Source organism: Centrocercus urophasianus, unplaced genomic scaffold (assembly GCF_019232065.1).
Source record: "Centrocercus urophasianus isolate 14NV4802_14NV808 unplaced genomic scaffold, USGS_Curo_1.0 seq_15, whole genome shotgun sequence".
Classification (NCBI taxonomy): Eukaryota; Metazoa; Chordata; class Aves; order Galliformes; family Phasianidae; genus Centrocercus; species Centrocercus urophasianus.
Genome location: NW_024884697.1, coordinates 3,150,837 through 3,169,655, shown reverse-complemented (window position 1 = coordinate 3,169,655; position 18,819 = coordinate 3,150,837). Strand labels below are relative to the sequence as shown.

Sequence of the window (18,819 nt, the reverse complement as noted above, 5' to 3'; positions counted from 1 at the left end):
AAACAAGTTCACCAAAGAAAATAAATTAAGTTGAATGCTGCAGATTGTAAAGTGGCCAGAATAAAGGCCATTTAAGTTATTGGGCTGTTTTAAATATATACACACAGGCTTGAACTTAAATTTATCTCTCCATATAAAATATCACCTCTGGCAGCGTGGAGTCATCACTTATAACCATGATTGAAACATTAATCTAAACCAAGTCAGAGAAATTTGTGACTTATTGTGTTACCACCTGAAGACCCTATGTTTTCCAGCCTTGGGCTAAATACAAGCCAAATCCAGCCCTGCTCAAGTTTGACACTGCTTTTCAAAAACACAGGTATGCTACAGTAGCTTTTACTTACCTGGTCCAAACAATATGCATTTATATATAATATGCAAATAGAATCACATTTAACCCAGTCACGCAATACACAGCTGTTCAAAGCAACAAAATCCAAACTAAAGAAACCTATAAAAATGCTCTCTTGTCAAATCATCAGAAAGACATTAATGTATCTAAAGACTGCAATAAAAAAAAAAACAAAACCAAGAATAATTCTACGAAAAACACTCTTTACAGATTATCTTTAATTATCCAAGTGTCTTGCTGTATGAACCAGGGTCACGTCTCCAGCTGCCTTCTAATTTCAACTCTCCATGTTATCCAACTTTAAATTTCTCAGGCTCTTGCAGAATGAAGTGGAGCTGCCTACACACAGAAATGAGTTATCCTTTCCTAATGACTTACCCACTCACTAATATTCCCTTTGGTGGAGAGTTGGAGAAAACAGGATCACATACTCAAAGGTGAAGACTTGAAGAAGGCACTGAAGTTAAGTGCTGTACGGTAAAGTTATAATGCTTATCTGTGTGTGGCAAAAGACAAATAATTCAAATGAGCTTTCTTAGTCATAATTTTAAAAATTAGAAGGCAGAGTTCCATGGTCTTAACCTGGACTCTACCACATACTTGTCTGCAGAAGCTTGTAATGAATCATTCACCTGATTGATGCAAGGGAGATACAGGTCCCGTAATCCACGCGTGATCTTTGTCTAGACAACGGCTTGTTCTGATGCTAAGATCAAGGTTGGGCTCAGCTAGACTTGAAAACAGCATCTAAACAAAGCACAGTGTCTACTCTTGAATAGCTTCGAGCGGGGATAGTTTCACAAGACAAAAGAAACATTTCAGACACTTCAAAACTGTCTAAAACTGAGACGAGTTATTTTGCAAGCACCTAATCTGGAGAATAGTTATTTGGAACAATTACCAGGACAGCTCCTGAACTCCAGGTGTGAATCCAGCCCCACGTCCATGCAAATACCACAGCTGTTAATCACCAGCACAAGAATGTGGACATCACTGGGGAAACTTAAGACAGCATTTCATAAAACCAGAGACGTGAGGTTTTAACACCTAAACTCAACATCTTCTACTTCTATGTCCTTCCCAATACAGCACAAAATTAAGGCTTGCTTGGGTTCTGAACAGTTTCCCTGCAAGCTAGGTGCAAATACCAGGGCAGGAGGTAACAATCAGATCTGTGGCTGTGGGACCAGCAACTAAGATAATTTTAATTTTGCTTCTCAAAGGCCACTTGTCAGTATTCACTGGCTAACATTTTCATTACATTAAAATGGTGGCGAAAGTCAAAGAAGAAAAAAAAAACCTACATTTCACAATATGAAAAATAGGAAAGGCTCCTACATGGAGAAAAAGCACTGAAAAATAATAGAAGTTATGACGTCGGCCCTTAAAATTGGAATATTACTCCTCCCTTTCAGTCTGCTTTAAACAGCAGATAAATTTTCCATTTCTCACCCTCTCCCCTAGAGTCACCAAAGTACCCTGCGTAGTAAGGGAAAGTCTGAAAGGCTTGTGAACACTAACACACAGCTATCAGATGATAACCTAATTTGAAACTTATGCTTCCAAAGGTGCATAGGTGTCTGATGATCCAGATGAAATGAAACCCTCAAGAATAGTAGCAGTAGACAGTGCAGGAAGCAACGTGGGCTGCAAGCAAAGTCACATACTGTCAGAAAAGGGAAAAAAACTGATCTGACGTGACAAGTCAAGACAAGTGACAGAAGTTTTGCTGAAAAGGGATCACTAGGAAATTAAAATCATGACAGCATTTCTGTTCAAAATACACAAGACAACACAATCCTTTTATCATAAAGTCCCATTTTGTCCTCCAGCTTTGTTATAGCCAAACTTGCAATTTGCACATCATAATGCAATGAAAGAACCCATGACTTTCATTCCAATGCAGTGTAAACAATTCGCTGTAAAAGACTGGCTTCTAAGAAGCAACTTCTGCGTTGTGCAGTTTTTATTTTGAATCCTTAAGAAATCACTAACAACTTGTAAGCTATCTAAACAGGTCCCCCCTCCCCCCCAAAGAAAAGAAAACAAAAAAAAACCCACAGAAAAATCTTCCGGCTCTGCAGGGGTGATATTTCCTTGGAGAAAAGTCATGTTAGCTGTATTTCATTCGCTGTATGCGGCAAGTAAAACTCTGATAGCTCAGGAAACTAAACAAAATGCATTTTCACAATAATGATTTTTTATTGTTAGCATTACTAACTTCTTGTTACTACTTCACAAATATCGGACTCAGCTTCTTTATAAAACTTGTTTTCTAATTTTTCTTTTTATGCAGTGAGGTTCCAGGTTGGTTTATCTGCTTTCAAGGATAGAACGTAAATGTGTAAGAAAAGACAAAATAAAGCCACAAAAATCCTCACAAGCTAAGGACGAAAATCTGTCATTTCCCCTCCAAAAACAACGCAAATGCTTTTAATTCAGCTCCTCACTTCCAGCAGCCACTCTCCTTACAAAAAAACAGTTGAAGATTTTTTTTTTCCCCGAAGACATGAATGATTAAGGAAAGCAAGGTACTAAACCCCACAGAATTTGAAATAGTGTATGCCTGTGTCTACATAGTAGATAGATCCTAGCGATGTCATCAGGCTTCTGCCATGGTTAAAGTTTTACTGTGGTGCTTATTACATTGATTTTTTTTTTCCCCTCAAATGCTGCAAATTAACTGAAGCTCTTCGGTGAAAACCTATTTAGCTTCACATTTTAAGCCTATAAAAAAATCTTCCTCGTTAAATCCTTTCTTGCAGTATTTCACTGGAAATTATGCTTTAGATTATGATACTACTGCTCAAGAAAAGGTAAAGATACAGCTGTCTTCCCAATTACAGCTTTATCAGCATGCATTCTATAAAAGAGTTATTCTGCTGTCTAATGGCAAAATTTACCAGGCACATTTTCTGTATACTTTTTGTTCCCGTCTCCTATTTTCCTTTTTCTTTGAAACCTGCCTCTCCTATTGGCTCTTTCCCAACGCCTTTCTCCTGCCTGCATCTCAAGCTTGGCTGCCTTTCTCATTTTGGCTGTTTTTTTTTCCTGTTGCTTCTTCCTTGCTATCCTGATGCATACATGAAGGCTCATTCACACAAAAGCAATCAGCGTCTAACACTTCGCACAGCACCTGGCCGGCTAAAGGAAGCTTGCAAATGCTCAGCAGCCAGGAGCAAAGCGCTCACAGCCTAGCAAGGGGTTTAACTCTTCAAACTGGTTGACTACACAGTACCTGTTTGTTGATGGGTGGTGGTTTCCTAGCCAAATATACTGGAAAAGCTCTGCTGAAAAGATCATTGCTGCTTTTAAACCACCAGTGCAGCTGTTGGAACAGAGAAGAGTTAGTCTGCGCAATTAAAGTAGATCGGGGAAAGGTAAAAAGGCTTAAAAACAGCAACAGCAAGACCCGTGTTATCAAAATGGCGAAGTTGATATCCCTGTATTCTTTTTAAAGCCCATTGCATGCTAATTTAGAAAGAGGTATTGCCTTTGTTTAACCCTTGAAGAAACCAGAGACTGAAATTAGGCTGTTCTGAGATCCTTGCTACATTCAGTTCTGGACCACGGCCAAAAAAAAGCAATGCAAGACTGAGGGGCCAGTGACAGTTTTAAAATCTCATATATCCAGCCACCAGAGCTACACACTAATGCTTTATGCCACTGTGATGCTTAATGCTTACACAGTTACAGGTATAGCACCAGGAGGTCCCAGACATCAGATGCAAAAATGTTAATTTTCATCACCAACTTTGCTTCATCCCACTCGTTATCATCAATTCAAAGGGGATTTTTACCAACCAACGTTATGTGAACAACTGGAGATGTTCTGTAATTGGACAGCCAGGTTTCAATGCTACCAGGTGGCTGCAAGCACTAGGCTCTGGTGGGTAATGGGTTCCAATATCACATTAACAGCAAAGAGGGGGAAAAAGCAGGACTGTTAAGGAGATCAACAATTGTATGCTTTGATCTGCCGGGGAAAGAAAATGCTTTGACAGAAAAGGTTATAAATAAATCTGAATTTGTACATCGTGCCAAGAACTGGTCCTGATTCCAATGACCAGAAATACAATGCCAGTACACGTTATCAAGAATGAAAGACCACAAAACATAATTCCCAGTACAAATTACATTTGTTTCCAAATGATCTCCAAGGAAAAGGAGTTGAACCTCTATGAGCGGGAAGCAAAGAGATATGAAGCAGATGACAGAAAAAGAAAGCAAGGATTAAAAAGATTGTTTAACTCCCTAGAAACCACCCACTTCTCCCTGAAAAACACCTCAAACATTGGGAAGAGACTCCTGTTCCTTCCCTCATATCCTTCTGATATACCCCAATACAATCACAAGGCAAGAGAGGAATTAAAGTCTAATGTGAATTACCACAACAAGCACAAAAGCAACGTGTTTTCTTTAGCCTCCCAGCCACAGAAGCAGGGAAGGACAAACCCAGAAAGATGAGAAAGTGGTTATTTAAAGAAATATGCATTATTATAAATCCGGCAATGCATCAAATACAGGTAGAAATTGTTTCCAGGAAGCTTAAAATTAAGGTTACCATTGCACATGTAGCAGATACACTTGGCTTTGTTTAGTTAATGGAGAATGATATGTGTTCTGAGAACGTCAGGAGCCAGGGCTTCACACAGTATCACAGAATAAATGTAATAATGATTATTATTAGCTATGGAAAAGTAGCTGGGCTTTCTCAATTGGCCTAGTTTCAACTCAGTACTGTTTTGCTTCAAATGAAATCAATAAATTCTATGAAGTTGATGTATTATTGCAAAACTATGTTCTTCTACATTAAAGAGCAAGAAATAAAGCATGACCATCATGTTTTGCAACTAATTTATTTTTTTCTCCTTCTTTAATCTGTCTTACAAGTTTACCATGACATTTTACTGACAACAGTGCTAAAATAACTCCAAAAAACACAAAAAGGAGACTAATTAAAAATAGGGAGACAGTGAACATCGTGATACATTGGCATAAAATTATTCCTTCAGCGGCCTTTGTAAAAATACTGCTAAAAACCAGCATTTGCTATGGCAATACTGAATCAGATTGTTTTACAAAACATGTAATTTCATATGCAGATCCTTGCAGTGCCAGCTTTCGGATGAGCACCAGATCATTTACTTAGTGCAACCTACTGAAATGAGGCACTTCCAGTTTTAGTCAAGAAAGTGCTAGGTGCTTTCTTGGAACAGAACTTCTAGCCCTGAACTGATACAAATTACAGATGGTGCTGTCATCCCCTTCCCCCTCAACTTCAGAAATCATTCAGAGCGCTGTTTCAGCATTTCTCACTATTAAGTGTATATATGAAGGAAAAGGTTTTGCTCAGGCTGGACAGAACTTTGCCAAAAACTCGATAACAGCACAGCGATAACTCAGATATCTTAAAAACTGCTGGGTAAACTGTGTACTGCAAATACGAAAGCACCAGTTCTAGAAGAGTGGAAATCAGCAGCCAGCAAACACACATGGAGCGTTGAGAAGGAGGTTAGCAGCACCTACTGGTCACGGTGAATACTGAACGCTGACTTTTATCTCAATGAACAATTAAAAAAAAATCTTTTTACTGCTCAAGCACTGATCTGGAATTACCTATGAAGTCACGTTGAACTAGAGATAATACTTTTAATTGGATCAGCTGATAAAATTAAAAGATACCACTTCACCTAATAAACTTTTATTCCTTCAGACCATCAGTCACATCCCTGTTAACTGTATCAGCACCAGAAATATCTCAATCATTAGCAGTAAGTAAATATTCATCGCATGGGCTGAGCTCAAGGCTTCAGTACCAAATGGGATGTAGCTATTTTTCCTATTTTATGGGACTGAAAGATTCACATTGCACATCACAACACACACGAAGCCTTCCTTTGTTACTGGCTAATTATTACACATTCAAAGCAAGTCAAGTATTGTGAACTGCCTAACATCAGCCATCAGTTTTGTTTAACCTACAAAGATCTGCAAACTATTAAAAGTTTTTCAACTTTTCAGAATTTCTACAATGCATTTCTCAAACCTGCAAAAGTAAACCTTCTTCTTCCAGTGCAACAAAACACCTACGGCAGTCTCTTGATCTACCTTCTCCCCTTAAAGAAAAAAATAAAACCCGAACAAAAAGACATCGAGCACAGAATTACAAATAGTATTTTCAGCAAACATTTCCTCAAAATTAAAATGTTCTCAATTCTAAGTATTTTAGCTCAGCTATAAAAAAAAACCTATATTCAGCTGTCATATTTAATGCTCGCTTTAAATTGCTATTTTAAAAAAGTATTCTTTTTTGTGAAGTTGTGTCTACGGGTCCTCTGATACACTAGCCTCAGGCGTTAGAAGTTTTCCTGGTTCTCATCCAACTTTGGAAATAATATCTTCTTGCTTCGGGTGTTAAAAGGATTCATACATTATTTATAAGGACTGCTAAAATCTAACTCCTGGATCTAACTCGCAAGAGAGAGAGTATAAAAAGTTACATACAAGAAAAAAAGTACAACTGTCCTTGTTTCAATTTTTACTCCCTTTTCACAAGTCACGTAGAGCCAGACTGAGTCTGTAATTCTCTCACCTCTCCCTCCCCTACGTTCTGATGTTCTTCTACAGATGCTTTGAGCTCTTTAGGATTTGATCTTTCCTGCGTGTTTTTCAAGTTTGATTTTCCAAGTAAAAAAACCCAAAAGGCAGTGCTGTCGGGGAGCCTGTTACACATCAAAGGAGTGGGACTGCTCTGACAGAATGGTGTTTGCTTACCTCCTGAAAAAAATCAAACTCGAGAGTATCAAGAAAGTAGCCAAACAGCACAGCCAAAATCCCTTTTCACTTTCCAGAGTCGTTTTCTATGCTTTCCTCTTATTGATGCTGTTCTAATATCCATACACATTATTTACATTTTGCCTTTTCTTTCCAGCTCAAGAGTTCATTGCTAGGTTTTGAACGATACTTTCAACAACCTTCATAAGGAAGAGCTACCAGTATCTTCTTATCAATTGAAGAAAATGTTTCTGCACTGAACGCTTTCACTTCCCGGGTTATATGAAGGTAAGAGATTTTATAGACCAAAAGCACTTTAGTAACTACTTACTCTGTGCAATTAAAGACAGTAGAAAAGTCAAGTCTACAGAGTGTCAGGAAACACTTGCCACCTTGAGCAAGTCTTCCAGTTGTTACTGGAAATAGAACATTTTTCTGGACAACTGCACACACTGGAAGCACTGTATCTGACATTCATTCACAAGCAGATAGCTGTTTCCAACTGCAGTTTCTCAAACAAACTGAAGCATGCAGAAACACTACCTGAATACCCTATAAGACTGAAGATATACTTACTGCTATACTTTACTACTGTTTTCCAAATCATTGAAAAATCGCCCCATCCAACGTTTATAGCAGCACAGTAATGGATTTCACCTTACTGGGAAGGCAACATCATTTATTCGTTGTTACACTAGGCAGAATTTCTGTATGTATTTCAGCCTTTGAGATCTAACTTCTTCAAAAAGAAAGAGACAACAGAGCACGATTCTGTCCTCTCCAAAATTTTAAATGAAATAAATATCTGGGGAATTGTGTTATTTTGTTTCACTCTTTCAGGGAAGTATAATTCTCTTTGTCTGGCATTTTTGCAAACCACAAACTTATTCGTGTTTTTTTCCTCCCAAAGCATACACGCAGGACGTTCACTGTTTGAAGAGAAATTTAGATGAGGTTACATTTCTTAAACATTTACCTTATTAGCTAGCAATCAAATTTCATGTAGCTAAAAGAAAAAAAAGAAACAACAATCTTCCCTTTTTCAATGCCACTGTTAAAATCATTGGGTTAACTGCAGCTTGCTGCATTTCTACAGTTGGTTTCATTGTTCAGCAAGCCTCAGCCCCTGCCTCTGTGCAACTTTCATACAGGAAAGGAGAGCACTTGGAATAGCAATGATAAAATACCAGAAATGCCAGCCAATGTCAGTAAAGAAAATTAGAAGCAAGCACTGTGCCTTTAAACAGATCTTATTTTAAATCAGACTAGAAGATGACTTCAGGTTGGCTTTTTTCTTTTTTTCTTTTTTTTTTTTTCCTTTTTCTTCTTTTTTTTTTCCCTGTTCCATTTGCTCAACAGAAGTACCCAGCGCCAGGTGCTGAGAATGCTGTGCCAGACTCACTACCCCTCCTTCTTCTGCCTTTACCAAATTTACAACCTCTTGCACAACGTACAGCAGAGGGAGGCTTTCACATACGAGGTACAGTAAAGAATATTTCTTGTCATCCTAGAACTTAAGCATGTTATAAAAATGTGTGTTGACGTAGCACATTTTGATACCAGATCATCTCTGAAGCAAGTAAATAATAGTGAAAAACTAGCTTCTGCCACAGCACTGTCACCCGTTTTGACACCATGCTTTAATATCACCTTTGCCTGTGTAATTTGCAGTGACTACACAGCACAAGGATGTACACAAATATGCAAACATGCGAGGACCAAAACTGAAAACAAAATGATTAATTTCGCACCTTCTTGAGAAGAAACAATAGGTGGCAGATAGTCTGGGATGTATTCTTTCCTTTCTTCTGCATCTTTACTCCCAGGTTGAGGAAACTGTAGGACATTGTTCTTGCTGACGGGAAATGAAGGGATTTGATGTGCGAAAGTCACAGGTTCAATATTGTGTATATAATCTTCTAGTTCATGTAGATTAACCCCCATGAGCTTAAAGGCATCCCCTACGTCATCCAAAATTGGATCTGTGCGGCCATCTGTAACAAAACAACAACATAACAATGACATTTTTTCAAAAATCCAGGTAAAAAAAAAAAAAATTATCCTGCAGAGATTACAGTTTGCCTACTCTCAGTACCAGTAATGGAGATTAATGATCCACAGCTCTGTCAGGTTTATCACTCACTGAGCTACAAAAAAGTTCTAAGTTAAGAACATATTTCTGTTAAAAAATGTTTTATTTCAATCCCTACCATTTTAAAGAATTGTATGTCAATAGCACAGCAAGGAAAACCAAGGAAGGCTAACAGGCAGCTGTCCCTGGCAACAGAAAATTAACAACACGCACCACTCAAAGCACACCGATTTCATAAAATACATTAAAACAAGCAACACAAGCCCTCAAAATGCTCAAAGTGTCCCTTTACCAGCACATAACCGACTAGAGATTATTTTTCAATTTAGAAAATTAATAATTCTATTTGTTGAATGAAACTAGTTCATAGGGAACAAAAAAAGAAGATATCTTGTGTATCTCTTGATAACAAAAATTCTTTACTAGTATCTTTCCATCAGATGGAAGCTACAAGCTTCATAAGCTATGAGTCACTATACCTACCAGCTAGATAGACCTCCTGGATGAAACACAGTAATATCAACAGTGTTCTGATGATGAGGGAATATTCTAGTCTAGATTTTAGGGACCAATTTCCTATGGCGCAATTCAAGTTAAACTCTGCAGCAAAAACCTTCTTTTTCTTAAAAAAAGTACCATGAAGCCTTACTGGCCAAGCAGTCAGAACCTTGCTTTTACACATTCCCCAGAAGAAGACAGTCTAAGAGACTAGGAACTTCATTCTACACATGTAACTGGGGACAGAGATGTAAATTATACAGCACAAAAGTCCTCCAAGTGCCTCAGTTTCCCTAAGCAGATCAGATCCTCCAAACACCTCCAGAGGGAGAATGGGGCACCTGGCTTCAGACCTACAGCACTGCTTTGAGTCTCCTAACTCATCATCATTATCAAACAGATGCCTTAAACTACATCTATTTTTCTCGTTACTCTATAAAATTATACCACATCATTAACACTATGGCTTATGAAGATATTATAACCCTAAATGATAAGATGCAATTTGGTTGCTAAAGTAATAACGCAAAATCAGCCCACGCTTACAGAAGGAACACAATCACTATTCTGAACTCAGAATCAGAAGGCTCAGCTCTAGAGAATTGGGTCGGGGCAGGGGGGTGGAAAGGATGCTCCTTTGTTCTTTCTCTGAACCTAATCTCCTCTTGATTTATCTTGAATCCAAAGCAGCCGAGCGGGCTGGTTCTCACATCACTGGATGAATTCAAACCCCCAGCCAACTTCTGCCTCCAGGTACGTTTAGGAAATAAGAATTTTGTTCTAGAATTTCTCTTCTCAGTCTTGCGGTGAAGATAAGAGTAATACTCAGATCATGGCTTTGATTCTCAGCTCTGTAACACAGGCCTCTTGTGTGACTATGGGCAAGGTGCTTGTGTTTTAATTCTCTTGCCTCTTTTGTCTGCATTGAGTGTGAACTCCGTGCGATGAGAACCATCTCTGTGTTCGTACAATATTTAGTACAAGTGCCAATTATTTCCCCTGCAGACTCCAGGGACAGATAAATCCAGAGGCTTACACAAATGTAATTAAGGGCATCACAATTCTAGGGCAGTTTTGAGATCCCTATAGTTATTGTGCATTTGATAGAAGTGTTTTACCATTAAAAAATTGAACTTAGTTGATGCAGACAAGAAATTTTGTACGTCATTTTTAGTCACTCTACAGACCATGCAATGCAATACCTTTGAACTTACTGAACCACTTGTTAGGGTCAAGCTACACAGCTAGTTAAAGTGCAAAGCCTGAAGAAAACTCTTTAACAAGCCCCAAAGCAGAGCATATTTATTCCTTGGATGCTCTTGAAATTCCTGACTGTGCCGTGCTCAGAGATGACCCATGAGCCTCAGCTCTCATTCCCAAAGCAGACATCACCCAGACTCAAAACCGTACCAACAGATAAGGACACACCGTGCTTAACAAAGAAAGATTTGTGTTGGAAGGGACCTTTCAGATCATCTAGCTCCAACCCCCTGCTGTAGGCAGGGATACCTCTCTCTAGACCAGGTTGCTCAAAGCCCCATCCAGCTTGGTCTTGAACACTTCCAGGGATGGGGCATCCACAACCTTGCTGGGCAACGTGTTCCAGTGTCTCACCACCCTCACAGTAAACAGTTTCTTCCTGATATTTAGTCTAAATCGACCCTTTTCCAGTTGAAAACCATTTGCCCTTGTCCTGCCGCTACATGCGCTCATAGTCCCTCCTCAGCTTTCCTGTAGGCCCCTTCAGGTACTGGAAGGCCGGTACGTTCACACTGCCTCGGAAGGAAAAACAAAACACACAGCCAGGTTCCCAAGACTGCAAGACACACATCTGTCCCATTCCTGGGGCTGAACAAGGGTCTTTGGAGAGCCCTGCTCCACGAGAGCCTCTTGTCACCTCTACTGACATGCTTAGGCTGTTTTAGACCAGTTTATCTCTGCAATAGGAAAAAAGTCTTCTTGTGCTGCAGCTCCTGAAGATGTACTGACATCACAAGCAAGTGAGAAATGCTAAAAAGGGTTTCTTCCTACAAGTGGTTATTGAGGATATGTGGTAGAGAAGCAATCAGCTATGATGTGAAATGTTTTACGGTGTGAAAATATACCAAATGTTTAAGGTATGTAAATATTTAAGCAATTATGGCATTAAAAAGCAAGCTTAGAAGATGAGCATAATAGATAAACTTAGCTTTTCATTATGAAAAAAATAAATACAAGGATTATTTTTCCATATCTCTGACCCAAAGAGTTGATGACAAGTCATTGGGCTTGTTCAGAAGTGAAGACTCTGAAACATGTCATTGGGACCTCTCAGTACTCAGAGGGAGCTCACAAGGAGGAGGAGGACCAAGTTTTTTATACAATCTAATTGTGATGACTTTAAACTAAGAAATGGGTAGATTTAGATTAGATGTTAGGAAGAAATTCTCTACTCAGAGGATGGTGAGGCACCAGCACAGCTGCCCAGAGAAGCTGTAGGTGCTCCATCCCTGGAGGTGCTCAGGGCCAGGCTGGATGGGGGCCCTGGGCAGCCTGAGCTGGTAGCAGGGCAACCATCCCATGGCAAGGGTTGGAATTGGAGGGGCTTTGAATTCTCTTCCAACTTAAGGCATTCTATGATAAAACTGACTGAAAACTCAAAGCGTTTAAAAGCTGCAACCGTCACAGTGATGAAAGCACTGATCAGTTCACCTTTTCTACAAACACCACCTCAGTGAGAAAAGCAAGCAAAAAAAAATATTTTGGTTTCAAAACACTTGTTAACTAAAAATACAGCAAAAAATGCTTTAAATGCAATTTCAGGTGATTTATCAAAATTTGAAAAAACTCGAGCTTGTGCCTTTATACTTCTAATAGTTTAACATTTCTCTTCCCTATCTTGTTCAATAGAAATTCACTTAAACAGCAGAAGCCAGACACATTAAAGAGAATGCTGACAAACATGCAACTCTCCTGGTGTTTCACAAGAAAAATAGAAGTAATAATTTTATGTATACTGAACTTATTTTGATATTCTTCAGGTATCTGTGCTACCCTCTGTTTAAAAATTCATATGCTGGCACCTTCCAGTAAAATAAGTAATCCAATGTCGCACAGCAAGTGCCAAATTGCAGCTGTGGAGGTCTTGGGCTCCAGTCTCATGCTGCTGCCTGTATCACAACACTTCAAATAATATCACAGAATCATAGAATTGCTTGAGTCAGAAGGGGCCTCTAAAGGTCACCAAGTCCAACCTTTCTGCAATGATCAGGGACACCTAGAGCTCAGTCAGGTGCTCAGAGTCCTGCCTGACCTTGGATGCATCCAGGACACACGTTCTCTCGGATTGGGAAGAGACGCAAGACAGCTGAATGCTTCATAAAGCAAGTTACAACTCTCCTGCTGATCTCAAACCAGTGGAGAATATTTCTCCTCACAAGCTGTAAGCTATACTATCTCCTTGAAAGGCAATGATGCTCTAAAATTGATAGAGCTATGGTAACCAGTAGAGCTAAATTAAGTCCCAAACTCATTTATCACAAAGCTGCAGAAATGGCCACGCACCTTGTTGTGTAAGCGAGTAAAGAAGAACCTGCATGCAGAAGTGGATTAAAAACAAAAGAAAAACAAAAAACCAACAAGTGTCCAGTGAGAAGCTGTCCAGAGTCCAACTGCGGCTCCACGTCACCAGCTGACAAATATTCACATTATCCAAAGAGACTGCAGAGCTGGGGAATGTCACTGGGAGAAACTCTCATTCTCTCCTTAAATTTCATTGCCTGATGCACGAACAACCTTTGTCAGTCCTCCCACATCCTCTCATCTCCCCTGTCCAGGGCCCAAAGACCATAGGAGTCAGTGAAAAATTAACAAGTACAGAACAGAAAGCTTCTGTTTTCATGCCTTTTTTTTTTTAAGCAGGGTGCAACTGCAGCTCTGAAAGAAATACATTGAGAAAAAATACTGAGTCACTACCATGCAACGTGTGCAACCTATTATAAATAGCTCAGCATTCACCCTCATGTTTGTAGAGAAGAATTTTCAAGCAGTAAATTATCTGGTCTAGCTCCTCAGCTCTGTCACAGATTCCCTGTGCTCCAGTAAGTCACACAGCCCTACCATGCACTGAATATGTGCACCTGCATCGAGGAGTTACTCCAGGGTAACTCAAGTACACAATGCATTACTTTCATCCAGCAACCACAGGAACAGCTGGAAGCATGCACAGCGTGTATACACGTATGCCTTATTTGAGTGCACTTCATTAGGAAAAAAAGGCCCCTGTTAACATCTTCTTGCTATTTCTGCTCAGTCTGCTCCTTTTCCTGGTAAGTTTACAAACACTGAGCAAAAAAATCAAGTTGCCTTTCTTTATTGCTAGCCAGCAAGCAGTTAATTGGTTTAAAACCATCAAAACTCAGGGTTATGTGGCATCAAGAGGTACGCCTATTGGAACAAAAGTCACAGAATGTAACAGGCCTTGAATAGATGCTGGCCAGAGCATACAGAAAATCAGTGCAGGGAATTAGCTCATTTAAACTGAGCATCTAATCCTAATGCTATAGAGATTACTATTATATACTGATAAGAGTGAAGTTTTAAAAAGTAAAACAAAAATCTACAGTGCAATTTGGGTTGATTCCAGGTTCATTCTCCCCATGGAGGAAAACGCCAGCTCACTGTCAGCATCCCCAAACTCACTTCTGCATCTTGTAAAGCCTTGAGAAACGTGAGTGCAAAGACACAGCACACTATGGGCAGCTCTCCCCTAAAACAACAAAAATATAGACATCTTGGCCTTCAGAAACAGCACGATGCCACTTGTTTTGCAGTTCCAGTACCTTAATTACATACTCCAACACTGGTTTTCAAACATTTCAGCACAAAAACATGTGTGAAGCATACTGCATACCAAATAGATTTCCTCTCATGAGCTTTCCACAAACACATACAGCATAACACGGTTTACTTCAACAAACCAACCCTCACTTTCTCCCCTGTAAGTTCACCCTCTCCTCCACCCCAACACAGCATTCTGAAGCATTTCACAGCATCAAACACATCTCAAGTCCGCTTTGCGAATCGTTTTGTCTTCTATTCACTCCCATCAAATACAGCTACTGCAAATGCAAAGAAACAACAGCAGAAAAGTAATGAAAATCGTGAATGTGGCTCTCCTAATGGGATGTAACAGCTGGAACAAAGATCTAACACAGCTGGGAAAGCCATCATTTTCTTTTGCAACTGAGAAAATATGTGAACGGCGATGACATGCTTTTCAAAGCAATACCACAGTGCCTCAGTTACGTCAGAGTAAATCCACTCAGTTTTGAATACAAAGATTATGTCCCTCCAGCTGACAGCCCTGCTAACTCAACCCCAACTGGTCGGACTGTGAGATAACATGCTGACAATGAAGATGCTACAATTGAAATTTAATTAATTCTACTTATGCAAAACCATGGTGAAATTCAACTCATTAATCCAGAGCTGGGTTTGTACAGCTACTTCTTTTAGGTGCAAAAGGAAACTGTTCTGAAAAATCAGGGGGACATCAGCTGAGCACTGAGGTGCCTTTTCACAAACCTTTTAGAGTAATAAATACAGGTATCATTTTAAGAGAGGTAAATAAGGAAATACTATATTGCTGACATGGAAACAGCACATTCCCTTTCTCCATTAAAGAAAAAAACTAAAAACAGAGCAGAACTGTGATATCTCTTCCTTCTCCATTCACAGAAAAGAAAAAAAGATTTTCTCTCTTCCCCTTTTTAGGGCACCTGAAGTACAGAGGGGTATCTCATTTCTAACTCCCGCTGTGTACTTCCAATCCCTTCAGCAAGGAAAGGCACAAGCTGTATGCTCACCATCTCTGCATCTCTTCCTCCCAGACCTACAAACACTGAGTACCTGTGGCAGTGTTAGCCAAGCCTGAAAGGCAGGGCTGGGTATCACTTCTCTTCAGATCACTGCAGATTGCTTTCCTGGGGATCACTGATGCAATAAGAACTTCTGCCCCTTCGGAAGATGGCGGGACCACAAGCACAGCATTTTCAGTCCAAGTCTGCTCCTCTCCTCACAAAGCTGAGCCTCATCTTGTGAGGGTATTTTCTGTCTCCCAGTCTGCAAACATACCTGGGACTGCTCCGACCCAAATGCAACACTTTGTGCTTGGTCCTGTTGAATCTTCTCACCTACCTACTTTTAGAGCCTGTTCACATCCCCCTGGATGGCATTTCTCCCTTCTTTGCTGTCAACTGCACCGCTCAGCTTGGTGTCACCTGCAAACTTGCTGAAGATGTGCTTGTGTCACCCTCATTTTGTGGTTCTTAGATCCCCATAAGTTAAGTGCCAGTACAGTGTTCAGTTCACAGAGACCAGACCAGCGTTGCCATCTGTCATCTTTCCCACACATCCCCTCCTCCAAAGCAGTGCAGCAACCCCAGCCCTGCTCTTAGGGCTCCATAGCTCTGAGACACCTCAGCAAGCCCTCCCACACCCATCAGGACACTGTCACTCTCTGCTTCACGCTCATACCCTGAAGCACAGGCAGCCTTCCTGCCCTGTTTTCATTCCCTGTCACACACCTTACAGACCCTCCAGCACTCCCAAGCTCTGCAGGGCTATCTGCCTCCCTATAAACATTCCCTGTGGGATCTGCAGGGACCCAGTCAGCCTCAAGGAACTCACAGCGTCATCCTCTATCCACTACCAGAGCAATATTTATTGCCCTCTTTCTCAATCGTCCCCACACAGACATATTGCTTTATGCTCACACAGACTCCTGAAGCTCCTTTCTCTCTCCCCCCACTCACACAGATCCCTGTGCTCTCTTTGCATATGCATCCTCTCCCCAAAAACAAAACCCCTATATCCTCTCCTGTACACACACACACACCAGCCCTACACAACGCAGACAGAGAAAGGGAGGCAGCAGCCCCATCTCCTCGCCACTTCAAAGCTTAATTACCCCTACATCTACAGTTCTGTAGTCCCACCTCCTTGCCCATCTCCCACTAGCCCACAGCCTGACTTCTTCCATCCCCTCACCTCTCACTCAGTTGCCCAAAGACCAACTCCCCAGACACTCAACATGCAGAAGTACCTCACAGGACATCCACCTATGCCCTCAAATTATTGCTTCTATCCTCATAGCTCCCAATACTGCCCTACAGCATTACTCTCCATATCCCACAGCACTGTCCCACAGCCTCCAAACACAGAGTTGCCCTTCCTGTGACCCTAAAGTACTGCTACTAGCCCTGCGGATCCATCACTCTCCTACAGCTTCCCATCCCCCAACCCCCAGCACTGCCCTACAGCCTCCAACCCCACAGCCATCCTTTCTATGCCCCAAAGTACTGTTCCTAGCCCAGCAGTCCCCCAACACTGCCCTATAACCTCTCACCCCACAGCTGCCCTTCTAATGCCCCCAAAGCATTGCCCCTAAAACCTATAGTCCCAAACACTGTCTGAATGCTTTCCTCTCCATGACTCCTTGCAGCTGCCCCTCCTAAGCATTGCTAAGTACAGCCCCCAGTGCTGTCTTACAGCTTTCCTATTCACAACCCTCAGCACTGCCCCACATTTTCCAACCCCACAGTCAGCCCTTCTATGACCCAAAGTGTCACTTCTAGCCCACAGTCCCTAGCACTGCCCCCTACAGCCTTCCACTCTACAGCTGCCCTTTTAATACCTCCAAAGTATTACTCCTACTCCCATACACAAAAACTCTGGCCTACAGTCTTCCTCCTCACATCCCCAAGCACTGCCTCTTGGCCTCCAACTGCACATCTGCTTTTCCTATGCCCCCAAAGTATTGCTCATACTCCCACAGTCCCAATACTGCCCTAAAACCTTCCTCCTCACATCTCCCAGTGCTAGCTCTCAGCCTCCAACTGCATACCTGCCTTTGTGCCCCCATAAAATTTCTCACACCCTCTTACACCCAAACACCATCCTACAGCTTTCCTCCCCATGGCCCCTAGCACTGCCCCATACCATAGCTGCTCTTCTAAAGCATTGCTCCTTATCCCATAGCCCTCAACACTGCCCTACGGCTTTCCTACTCACAGCCCTCAGAACAGGCCCACAGCTTCCAGCTCCACAGCTGCCCTTACTGTGATCTCAAAGTACTGTTCCTATCTCTACAGCCCTCAGCACTGCCCTACAGCCTCCAAACTCACAACTGCCCATCCTGTGACCCCAAAGTTTTGCTCCTAATCCTGTGGCCCTCATTACTACCTAACAGTTTCCCATCCCATGGCCCCCATTACTACCTTATAGCCTCCAACCACACATACCCTCTACCTGTGCCCCCAAACAATTACCCCTAGCCCTACAGCTCCCAACACTCCTTATGCTCTGATTCTTATAGCCCCCAGCATTGTCCTATAGCATCCAAACTCACAGCTGCTCCTCCTATGCTCTTAAGCATTGCTCCTACTCTCACACCTCCCAAAACCACTGTACAGAATTCCCACAGCCCCCAGCACCACCCCTGAGCATCCAATCATTCCCCTCTACTCTGCTCTTGTAAGGCCCCACCCAGAGTACTGTGTCCAGTCTGGAGTCCCCAGTACATGAAAGACAGGGAGCTGTTGGAGAGGGTCCAGAGGAGAGCCACGAAGATGATCAGGGAATTGGAGCACCTCCCCTACAAAGACAGGCTGAGGGAGCTGGGCTTGTTCAGCCTGGAGAAAAGAAGGCTGCTGGGTGACCTCATTACAGCCTTTCAATACCTAAAGGGAGCCTACAAATAAGAAGAGAATCAACTCTTGGAAAGGGTAGATAACTGCAGGACAAGGGGAAATGGTTTGAGGTCGAGGGAGGGAAGATTTAGGTTGGATGTCAGGGGAAAGGAAGCTCTTTACAGAGAGAGTGAGGTGCTGGAACAGGCTGCCCAGAGTGGCTGTGCATGCCCTGTCCCTAGAAGGGCTCAAGGCCAGATTGGATGGGGCCCTGGGCATCCTGGTCCAGTATTAAATGTGGAGGTTGGTGGCCCTGGCTGTGGTGGGGGGTTGGAGATTCACGATCCTTGAGTTCTCTTCCAACCCTCGCCATTCTGTGATTCTGTAATCACACATCTGCCTCTCACATAAGCCTACTGTTACAGCCC

At 41.6% G+C, this 18,819-nt stretch overlaps 1 protein-coding gene across 1 annotated transcript in view; it reads right to left on the bottom strand.

The window, feature by feature from the left end:
- The window catches only part of TAF3 (TATA-box binding protein associated factor 3), a 113,390-nt gene that overhangs the window by 94,121 nt on the left and 450 nt on the right, over positions 1-18,819 (bottom strand). Inside the window, exon 2 of the mRNA XM_042815714.1 lies at positions 8,884-9,126. Coding sequence (XP_042671648.1) covers positions 8,884-9,126 — 243 coding nt within the window. The remainder of the gene's footprint in view (positions 1-8,883; positions 9,127-18,819) is intronic.